Genomic DNA, 12643 nt, shown 5'->3' on the forward strand with positions numbered 1-12643 from the left:
GCAACAAAAATGAAGATTTGAAGCTTATTGACAAAACTATGGCAGAAATAGCTGTCAACAATTGTCCAATTGATGGTACTAGAGACAACACAGTCAAAATGATGCTACAGAATCTGAAAATTTAATACATAAACATGCAAGGAACTGCTATTTCAAGCAAAAAGAAAAGAAAATTCTACTGATATGTTGTACATCAGTTATGACTGACAGGCCAAATAGGGGTCAATTTCAATTCATTATGTTCACTTAATATAGGAGTCTCAGAAATCTACGACTTACTTAAGTTTCTTATCGGTGGGTATTTAGTCCACCTCCGCAGTGAAATGGTTAGCGCTATTAGCTACCATCCTTGGAGGCCCAGGTTAGATTCCTGGAACTGCCAGAGAATAAAGAATGGCAGGAGAGCTGGTATACAGTTAAAATTTTTTGTAAGGTACTGGAAATTCTTTAGTTCATTATAACGCAATCAAATGAATTGCTTTAAAGCGATTTCATTCTATGTTCTATGAGAGAGTGTTCAGTATATAGGACCAGCCGGCTATAAGAACCAAAATACCTGGTGTGGATGTGGTTTGATTCTCCAGAATGCAATGTATTATAAGAATACAAAAATTTTTAAAAAATTCTCCATTGGGCCCTAAATCTTCAAAAGTGTGGATTGTTTTTACCTTTTGAGACAGACTGACTGACTGACTGACTGACTGATTTCATTATTATTTAAATCTAGGTAATCAGCCCTATATCTCTTCATACTGACAGCATCCAAAAGAATAAAATTGGTAAGCTGATGTCACTTAGAACCACGGAAATTTAAATTATGCCCACAAACTCGTCTCATCACCAGTTAATTATTTACATATATAGTGTTTCAGTTATAGGAATAATAATAATTTATTGGTATTCTGTTTTGTTTTTTTTAATCTCTATTTACATGACTTATACCAAGACACTTCATTTCATTAAGGAGTCGGGTCATAGTTAGCCAATTATTTCATCAAATCATGATACTGTGCTTCAAAAATTACTTGAACATAAAATTATCAGCATACTTACCACAAATTCATCCTGCTCAAGAATTGAGACACCTTGTCTATTTATCAAAAGCAAACACTGCTTATGTAAGTTGACAAAAGGAATAAGTAGCTAAAGCAAAAGCAAAATAATTCAATAACTGGAACAAGTGAAAAGGAACTTATTACAAATGAGATGGTATAAGACTGAATCTATCTGGCAATTTTAATTTAATGGTATATACTTCTTCAAATTATAAAAATGTGTAAACAATATAACAAGTCTAACACAGTTCAATAACAGCAATCTCTAAATAGATGTATGTTATAGACATGATAGCATATAGATTTTGGGTTTATGCCGTGTCAAGAAAAATAAGGTGAAATTCTTAACGTTTCACTTCCGCTTCAAACGCTAGCGTTGTGCCACATCCTGGGGGCCATCTGGTGGCGAATGAACATATCATTTCCACTTCTATTATAACGTTCCAAATTCAAAGTGTCAATTTTTAAGAAGCTTTTCTCGTGGATGGTCGAGATTTCTTCTGAGGACGCAGAGCACAGTTCTCTGCGAAATGTTAAGAATTTCACCTTATTTTGCCTAGACATGGCATAAGCCCAAAATCTATACACTATCATGTCTATAAGTATGGGCCATGAAAGCATTAATGGCAACATAGATGTATGTTATTTACGAACCTCAAATTTACTACTAACTTTTAGTCTAACCAATCTACAAATTTCAATGCTCACAAACATAATACAACCAATAAAACAGTGTGAAAAACACTCACTGACATTTTTTTTAAATTGCACATCAGAAGAAACCATTGGATTCAAACAAAATATTATCAATGTGATGGCACAAGCAAAAGAAAGAAGTGATTAAGACATCATTGCAGAGGACAAAGTTCAGCCCAGCTAAGATCACCACTTCGTGCCTGGATACATGTATTGATATGACCTGGCAAGAAATCAAACAGGCGTCATTCTCCCCACTATGGCAAACTAGCAAAAGTGACAAGCTAGGCAATCTGTAGTTCTGAAGTTTTGGTCTAGATTGTGTGCTATTCATATAACATCTACCCTCTGACAAAGTCTCACATCTGCAACTCATTCTGTATGGCTAACACATAAAACCAATCATTCATCATCATCATCATCATCATCATCATCATCATCATCATCATCATCATCATCACCATCATCATTTCCCTTTATCCAGCTGTAGCCGGCTAGGGGCAAATATGGTTCCTCTCCACTTTCTTCAGTCTTTCCACCACTCCTCCTCGAACACTGTGTCCCAGTCCAGGTTTCTTTCTATAATGCTGCGTTGGATGGTATCCTTCCATCTCAATCGTGGTCGTCCACAGCCTCTCCTTCCTTGGATTTGCATTTCCATCACCTTTTTTGGCATTCTTTCGTCGCTCATTCGCTTTATGTGCCCAAACCATCTTAGTCGGCTCTTCTCTATTCTATCATTCATTTTTTCCACTCCAATTTCTTCCCGGATTTTCTCATTCCTTATTTTGTCTCTTCTACTCTTCTGTATCATAGTCCTCCAGAATTTCATTTTGGCTGCCTGTATCATTAAATATAAAAATTTATTTGATATAAGTAATCACAACTTCTTTCAGCTCTCCTAATTTTCTGACAATTTGCAGATTTGTTAGTTTGCTAGAGAGGGGGGACGATATGTTAACCTGCGGTAAATTTTGCCATGGTGCTATAATACAACCCAACCCTGATATGTCTTGTCTTATGAAGTGACTGCTGCTCAGCCCAAAGGCCTGTAGATTACAAGGTGATGCATGGCGAGGGCAACAAATCCCCTCTCCCATTATTCTTGGCTTTCTAGATTGGGGCTGCTATCACATCATCAGAAAGCTACTCGATTGTTCTCAAATACAATGAGTTGACCTCAGACCAGCCCTCAGATCCAGGTAAAAATTCCTGATCTGGCTAGGAATTAAACCCAGGGCTTCCAGGTAAGAGACACTACAGCTAGACCACAGGGTCGGCTTCAGATTTACCCGCAGTGTTAGCAAAATTATGCTCCAAATTGTGAAAACTTTGACATGGAGGAAACTGGAATCCTAACGGGTCCCACAAATACTCAATAGGCGACAAATCAGATGAATGAACAGGCCAAGGAAGTGTGAAAACATAATGTAAATACTTCTGGGAAATCAGCGATAGGTGCAAGCAGCATTAGCTTGCTAAAAAGCAACTCCTAAGTACTCAATGAGTACAAATTGTTTGCCAAAGACGTTCGTTCATTAGGCTGGTCCTGTGACAGGTCTACACACATGTGCGCCTTCCTTTTTTATCACTGCTGCCATACACACTGTACCATAGCTGTACAAACTAAAATGTAGCTACAGTCCTTAAGAGATAATCCACTCATACACACCAATCATCCAAGCCTCAAATTGGAATAGTTCTCTGTCATTAAGGCATGTCCGACAGAGAAATCACTTCACTTTCCAGATAGCAAGTTAACTAAGCTACAATGTGTTCTGCATTGTTGAGATGGTTCACCACATGGGGAGAGTTGTATAAACAATTCGACTGGCCCAAAACCAGTATAATTTAAGGAACTACATGGCAATGTGTATCTCAACGCAATAGACCTATTCCTTCTTCATGATGCAATTTCAATTTTGAATCTTGTATGTATGTCATATAAACATGTACATTTTGTAAACAGAAAAGTATCATTTTGTCTGCATGATTAAATGGAAGAGAATGGATTACATCTTCTGAAAAATAAAAGAGCAAGAATCATACAATTGAACAAAATAGCTTTTTTCATTCACTGGACCTGCAGTTTTACTCTTACCCAGAGACCCTGGATTCGATTCCCAGTTAGGGCAAGGAATTTTACCTGGATCTGGGGGCTTGTTTGAAGTTTACTCAGCCTATATGAGAACAACTGAGGGGCTAACTGAAGCTAAGATAGAGACCCCAGTCTAGAAAGCCAAGAATAATGGGCAAGATTACCCACTGTGATGACCATGAATCATCTCGTAATCTGCAGGCAGTCAGGCTGTGCAGCAGTCGCTTTGTAGGGCAAGGCCCATCAGGGCTGCAGCATCATGGAGTTTGTTCATTTGTTTTGTTTCTTAATTCTAGCCAAACCATTTCGTTAAAATACAACTCCTAAATAAAAAAATGCCTAGTGAGCAGAAAATAAAAAACAAAGCAAGTTTGCAGTTTTACAAGACTACTAATCTTCAGTCATAAGTCCTAGTTCTACACATAACCCAAACAGCTGAGTTGTGATTTTCCATTTTAAATATTTTACATGCCCTCTGCTTCACATCCTTCCTATAACCCCTAAACACCCTGATAATCATGAAGAGATCTGTAACCTTTATTTACAACCACGTTAACGTAATTACTTTAATGAAGATAAAACTAGGTACTTACAGTGATCCCTGTGAGGTACTTTCACCCTATAAACACAGTAATTAAAACTGACACGACTTTTCATCTTAGTGAAACTTACAATCTAACTTTTCATTCAATTTACCATCATACCATTGTCTGCTGTCCACCTCACAACACTGGTGAGGTCTTTTTCCAGTCGCTCACAATCCTGTAACTTATTTATGACTCTATACAGAATAACATCATCTGCAAAAAGCCTTATCTGTGATTACAGTTCTTTATTCACATCATTTATATAAATAATGATCCATTTTTTATTCATTCTCAACAAAAGAGACATTCGGCCACAATTGAGGGTGATCACAAGGATACGGGAAACAATACTATTTTTTAAAATACTTACTTAATCCATACAGGGTGTTGTTGCAAAGTACTGCCTTACTTTAATTACTGTAATCACTGAACTGATTTGTGCAAATCTCAAGTCTCTTTTCACTTGTTCCATCACTATATCACTCTCCTGCACTACTTATAACTACCAAGCAGAGTTATGTGTAGCAAAATATTGTAAGTAGTGGCTCTCAAGTTACGCTATTCAAATCACAGAAATATTATTTTTCCATTAGTATGTGATAGCTGAATTGCTGAATGGTATGGACGGAGTCCTTGGTAAGGAGTACAAAATGAAAATAAATAAGTCAAAAACAAAAGTAATGGAGTGCAGTCGAACAAAGTCAGGCGATGCAGGAAATATTAGATTAAGAAATGAAGTTTTAAATGAAGTATATGAATATTGTTACTTGGGTAGTAAAATAACTAACAATGGCAGAAGTAAAGAGGACATAACATGCAGACTAGCACAAGCAAGGAAGAACTTTCTTAAGACAAGAAATTTGCTCACTTTGAACATTGATATAAGAATTAGAAAGATGTTTTTAAAGACTTTCGTCTGGAGCGTAAGGAAGTGAAACATGGATGATAACTAGTTCAGAAAGAAAGAAAAAATAAGCTTTTGAAATGTAGTGAGTGTTACAGAAGAATACTGAAGGTGAAATGTATGGATTGAATCATGAATAAAGAGATACAGAAGCAAATTGCTGAGAGGAGATTGATTTGGCTAAATTTGACAAGGAGAAGAGATAGAAGTATAGGACACATCTTAAAGACACCCACGACTTGTTCAGTTGGTTTTTGAAGGAAGCGTAGGGGGTTAGAACGGTAAGTGTAGACCAAGGTATGAATATGACAAGCAGATTAGAGCAGATGTAGGACGCAGCAGTTACATACGTAGAAATGAGAGGGTTAGCACAGCATACTGTGGCATGGAGTGCTGTATCAAACCCGTCTATGGACTGGTGGCTTAAACAACAACAAGCCATTCTTAAACCAATCCTCAAAAACTGTATCTGCCCATTAAGCATTGGCAAATAATTTCTGACCATGAATAAAGAGAGAAAGAAAAGAAGAAAGAGCATGAAAAATAAAAGTAAAAGAGAGAAGGATGAAAAGATGTAACTTTAAATATGCAACAAAATAATTAAATGTCAAATAGAGGAACCCATAAGGATTATTATTATTATTATTATTATTATTATTATTATTATTATTATTATTATTATTATTAGTGTTATTGTTGCACATTGCAGGTGTAAGAACATGACTATACTCTGATTTTAATAGTAAATATGCTATGTACTACAATTTACTACCACTGATCATTCATTTGTTACTGGCAGAAGTGCTGATGAAGGAAATAGAACGGAATATAAGTTATTAAAAAATGGAAGAAAATTTTTGTCATAAAGATATGACACGAAAATATCTTGTTTTGTGACACAGAATTTATGAATATAACAAACTGGCCTTGAGAGCCACTGCTTTGAATAAAACATGCATCGATTGTAAGTAACATAACACCACTTACAGCCTCTAGTATTAAGAGGACATTGTCCCCAATCAACGTTATATGCCTCCAAGCCAGGTCTGTTGAACACAATGTTAGGACCCTCCAGGATACAGCCAATGAAACCTTTCCCTATGTACAGAGTTGAATTTTCACTGAATAACTCAGGGTTCGTCATTAATTCTGTGTTGTATGTTGAATTGGCAACCACCTGGAAAGAATCAATGAACACTAAGATGATTACCACTGTCCACAAAACATTTACAACAAATTAAGGATTTTTTAAACCAAAAAGGATCTTAGAATAGGTGAGTCATTCCCTATACACGTCAAGGTAATAAGGTCAGACAGACAAAGAAAGACAGAGGAGGAGGGCACTGGCACTTTTCTGATGAGGAAAATCTCCACTCAAAATGGTCACCACAGGCTGCCATGGTTCAAATTCAAGTCACTATAAACAGCAGGAAGTGCCTGATGGTTCAATCTCTGTAAAAATAAGGTATTTTTAACATTCGCTTCAGGAAAATAGAGAGACTTAGCGACTCAGTCTCAACATCAGTATTAATTTAGTGTATAATCAGTTTAGTAATGGAATTGGTTAAAACAATATGATCAAATTCTGGCCTAGTTGGTTATCATTTAGGAATGTCTATTATTACACCACCACCAATGCAGTCAACAGCATGGATATCTACAATATAAGATACATTTTCAGTTATCTGAAAAGCATTCAACAAGGAACTACCTTCTGTTCCCTGTGTTATATACCTACCCATATACCTCTGAAAATGAACACTGTTTCCCAACAATTTATTTATTGTTCAAGGTACTGTGTGCCAAAAATTATCCCTCTTTAAAAAAGGTTTAGTCTGAGACTAGGCATAAAGATTTACACACTCAATAACCACATTGTCTGCTGTAACTTCTAGACTGAAGGGTCAGCATTCTGGTCTTTGGAGTCATGTGAATGAATTGTAGGCCTATATGGTAATTCTTGTACCCCAGTAACTATGTTTTTGTTCTCTCTGCAACATTCCTGCAGCTCTCACACCACTCACTACACTTCACTCCACAACAATAACATACTTTTCTGTAGACCTGCTCAATGTCTTTGAATGTTATGATCTAAATGGACAGTTTGTTGCCCTTTGTATCATTAACCTACACTATTCTTAATTTTTAAGATGAACAAAGTACAGGAGCTAGATGTGTAACTTGGCCACTAATCTTGTCTGACTTCGCCACTAATCTCAATATTATTCAGGATGTTTGACAAGGATGTACAAAAGTGCCGTACTGTGTAAATGCTGCAGTTGGGAATTTTCATCTACGTCCAAAGCTAAGAGTGTTAATTTTCTACCATTACCCAACTCAAAAGACTAAATTAAATAAGTAGATTCGGAGTTGATTGGTAGCCTCCTTGTAGTTAGTTTTCCAAACTTACTGCAGATGAACACAGGTCTGATAATATTTCTTATTAATGCTATCTGTTTAAGTGATTTCTAACTGCTGAACTTGGACTTAAATGGCATCAAAAGTGTCACAATTCATCTGAACAACCCTGAAAACTATGGATTCGACACTAATGTCCATAGTTTTTTATTATTTTTACATGTAACCTCCTACGGGTGCTAGGGGTATCTTACTCCAATAGTATTTTTTTTTTCCAGATAGCAAGTCATATTTGTACCAAGTTTGGTTGAGAGTTATGCTGGAACATACCCGGCCAATTTGGCCATCACCCCTTCTCACTCTCCATGTTTTTTTTTATATGTCAGCCCCTCCTCAACCCCACCCCTAGAAGTGCTAGGGGTGTCTTACCTCAGTTGTTTTTTTTTTTTTTTCTTCATATAGAAAGTTGCATGTGTACCAAGCGTTGAGGCCATCGATTCACAGGGTCCCGGGTTCAATTCCCGGCCGGGTCGGAGATTTTAATCGCGTCTGATTAATTCTTCTGGCTCGGAGAGTGGATGTTTGTGTTTGTCCCAACACTTTCCTCTTCATATTCAGTGCCGGGCTGAGTGGCTCAGACGGTTAAGGCGCTGGCCTTCTAACCCCAACTTGGCAGGTTCGATCCTGGCTCAGTCCGGTGGTATTTGAAGGTGCTCAAATACGACAGCCCCGTGTCGGTAGATTTACCGGCACGTAAAAGAACTCCTGCGGGACTAAATTCCGGCAGCTCGACGTCTCCGAAGACCTTAAAAAGTAGTGGGACGTAAAGCAAATAACATTATTATTATTATTATTATTATTATTATTATTATTATTATTATTATTATTATTATTATTCAGACAACATACCACAATAACCACCACAGATTTTTAAAAAATGCGTGTGGCTATTTTTAGCTGAGTCAGCCCTTGTAAGGCAGACCCTCCAATGGGAGTGGGCAGCATCTGCCATGTGTAGGTAACTGCCTGTTATGTGTGGTGTGTGAGTTGCAGGGATGTTGGGGACAGCACAAACACCCAGCCCAGGCCACTGGAATTAACTAATGAAGGTCGAAATCCCCGACCCGGCCAGGAATCGAGCCCGGGACCCTCTGAACCGAAGGCCAGTACGCTGACCATTCAGCCAACGAGTCGGACTACCACAGTGATTCCATCCCTCCAGATAGGGTTGGCATCAGGAAGGGTATCCGGCCGTAAAACATGGTCAAATCCACATGTGCGACACAATCGCCCCTGCGACCCCATAGGTTTTCAGAATACCAGAAAAACAGTAGAAACATAAGAATAAGTCATATTTGTACCAAGTTTTGTTGACATGCACCATGTGGTTTAGGAGATGTTGAACAAAAATACATACAGTACATACATTACCGGTATATTACATTAAATACAATGTTTTATTTATATTGTTACGTGCTCAAACGACCATGCAGAAATGTTTCCCTGCTGCTTGACCCAGTTCTTCCAGGTTATTAACAAAATCTTCCCACGACTTCTTCCTGGATTCAACAACTATTTATTTCCTTCATCTATGTACAATTCCCTGTATGCATCAGTCCTTCTCTGGAGCCTTTTCTGATGTGCCTTCTTTCTGAGTTCACAAGCTGCTCTCACTTCGCTCATTCCTCTAAAAAGTTCGTATTTTCCCATCTTTACACTCAGTTGTCATTCGGGCCGATGACCTAGATATTGTGCCCCTTAACAACAAGCATCAAAGCATCCTAGACATTCCCTTTCCGTTTCTACTACAGCACACTACAGCATCCCTGTAAGTTATGCCACCCGTTCCCTTTCTATATCCTGAACTTGCTTACTCCCGACTGTTTGGAGCATTTCACTAATCATGTCCATGTAGTGCTTCTGTCTGATTTCCTCATCCTGGAGCACAGCATTGGCTTGTCAATTCAAGACGTAAGGGGCCAGGCAGATGACGGTGGAGCAAATATGGAAGGAAAACATAGCAGGATAAAGGCGCGTATCTTCAGATAACAACCATGTACAACTACAATGTTAATCACTGCCTGTATCTATCAATTTCTAAAGTTTGTGCTGTACCGGAAATAAATGTATTCGGAACAATAAAAGACGCTGCAATTTTGTTGGAGAATCATTAAAAGGAAAGAACCGCCCTGAAAGCAAAGTCAAAAGACTGAAGTGACTTTGTGAGACTCGGTAGGAAGAAAGGCACGATGGTGTATTGATTTTCCGAGACATGTTACCGGCAGTGGTCGATTTCCTTGAAGAAACTGTTCATAAGGAAGAAGGAACAGCTTTTACATTGGCTAATGGAATGGTGTCTGCAATTTTATTGTGACATTGGTAGTAATTGCGGAGATATTTTCTATCATATTGGTCCTATCTCATCCTTCCTTTGATTTGATTAATACATATACCGGTACAATGGCTCAAAAAATAATTGATACTTTACACCGTCAGAGCAAAGGACATTTATTCGCAGGAAGATGTTCAGCTTTTTACTCAAGGAGAGTTTCATTACATGAGGAAACTGGTATTTGTGTGTTAGTTCCTCGTATTGTAAATCGTCATACTCACAGATCTAATCCACCATGCAAAGATCTTCAGACACATCGTGCTACAGTGTATGTGACATTTCTGGATTACGTAGCGACAGTGTTGACTAAACGCTTCTTAGAATAGCGCCAGGAAATGCTGGCTTTACGGTATCGACGCTCCAGGAGGTGAAATAAAGATGTGGAAAACAGTGGAATAATAATACAGACAATAAAAATCTAAATCACCTGTTGAATCGTTTTCATTGGCTGGAAATGGACATTATCTAAATATATGCCGTCTTCTGCAAAATACTTGCTATTCTGTCTGTAACATGTTCTCTGAAAGATCGTTTTTTACTCTTAGAAGCGTGAAGACATATCTTTGTTCAGCAATGAGTGAAGACATACCGGTATTGAATGCAATGGCACTTCTGAATACTCATCAGGACACTGATATATCACCATCAGAAGTAATTGACATTTTTGCGCGCAAACATCGCCGTCGACCTCAATTAATCCATAGACCCTATGCAGTTATAAGTTTTTAAATGAGTACTATACATATTATTGCGTGCTATTATTGTTTTATTATTATTTACTATTAAAACTAATTTGCTACGTCTTAAATGTTTTGTGATGAACTCAAGCAACACTTGTTAAACACTGCTTGTGGAAAACTGAGGGAATATCATGTTATTTACAGAATTTAATTTCACACTGGTGAGAGTGAAATATTGCATTTTCGTGCTGTATGCTATAGGCTATTTTATTTTGCCCAAGTTAAATAAATAACATAGAGCTGCATTTCAGTCGAAATATAAATAGTAATACAGGGCTTCTAGAAAAGAAATTAAAGCAGGCCTACCAGTAACTCAAAACTAAGAACTGACCCCCCCCCCCCTCAGCTTATTTTTGTATCCACACCTTATCTTGCAGCGACTGTTAAATCAGGGGCCCTGAACTCAGCATAATCTGTTCACCTCAATATTATTTAGATGAAAATAAAGAAATCAACAATACAGGTAATTGGTCAACCAACATGCCGTCACCACATGGCTCATTTACTCTCTCAATTCGGATTTACACTACGGAACCAATGGAACTTGGGAGCATAGTGTCGTGACGTCACAGAACACTATGCCGACTATGATGCTTCAGAACAGTGGTTCCCAAACTTTGTACGTCATGGAGCACCCTTCAAGAGAAACGTCCCATCACGGCGTACCAATTTTTACCTAGTATATGAACCTACTACTTGACGGTGGAAGGTTCAATCAATCATCAATGATATGCATTTAGGGCTGTCACCCAGGTTGCGGATTCGCTATCAATTGTTTCCCAAGCCTTTTCTTAAATGTTTTCAAAGAATTTGGAAATTTGTCGAACATTTCCATTGAAAAATATCCCTCATCTTATAAATAAATATTTGCCCCATTTCGTCCTCTTGAATTCTAATTTTATCTTCATATTATGAACTTTCCTACTTTTAAAGGCTAGACTCAAGCTTATTCGTCTACTAATGTCACTTCACGCCAACTTCTCACTGACAGCTCGGAACAGACCGCTTAGTTGAGCAGCTCGTCTCCTTACTCCTAAGTCTTCGCAGCCCACAGTTTGCAGCATTTTCGTAACACTGCTCCTTAGTCAGAAATTACCCAAAACAAATCGTGCTGATTTCCTTTGGTCCCATACATTGGAAACAATCTAACTGGGACATTACCAGAGACATATACACCCTCTCCTTTACACCCTTATCACAAACCCTTAAATATTCTCATACAGTGCCGCAGCGTGGTTTTCTACTTAGAGGAAGCTGTCAACTAAAACATGGTAATGAATTCATTAGCAATTATTGTTATTACTAACACAGTAGATTTTTAGCTTTCTAACACTTACTGAATGATTATGACTGAAGTACAATATTACTTACCTTACTTCTTGTAAACTATATGAACTCTCCGGTTTTTCGTGGACAAGCAAGGTACGAATTAAGAAAACAAAACGCGCCTGTGATAGTCAACACCTCAGAGAGAAAGAGAGATTGAAGGAATATTAAATCATTCTGAACGTCGAGGGAAGTACCACTAAAAACTACTGACGTGTCCAAATAGGTTCGAAGTTGATTGTCGTAACGTTCCAAGATGTTCAAAACCTGAACATATATAGCTCGGTTCAAACATACACTACTTGCTTTTTGACCCCTAAAAGCAAGTCCCTGAGAACCTAGAAAGTAAACAGTAGTTATTAAAAGACGCATAATTTTCCTGTTCTATTGTGCTGTTTCATTGTGCTTTCCCATAACTATTTTATGCTTCTCTTTTAAACAAAACTCAATTTGCGCATTTTTTTTCAGATAACTGAAGCTTTTTTTT

The 12643-nt window shown here is 37.7% G+C and overlaps 1 protein-coding gene across 1 annotated transcript in view; it reads right to left on the reverse strand.

The window, feature by feature from the left end:
- The window catches only part of crb (crumbs), a 625965-nt gene that overhangs the window by 263009 nt on the left and 350313 nt on the right, over window positions 1-12643 (reverse strand). The window contains exon 4 of the mRNA XM_067138875.2: window positions 6328-6517. Coding sequence (XP_066994976.2) covers window positions 6328-6517 — 190 coding nt within the window. The remainder of the gene's footprint in view (window positions 1-6327; window positions 6518-12643) is intronic.

The sequence above is a fragment of the Anabrus simplex genome, chromosome 1 (genome assembly GCF_040414725.1).
Source record: "Anabrus simplex isolate iqAnaSimp1 chromosome 1, ASM4041472v1, whole genome shotgun sequence".
Classification (NCBI taxonomy): Eukaryota; Metazoa; Arthropoda; class Insecta; order Orthoptera; family Tettigoniidae; genus Anabrus; species Anabrus simplex.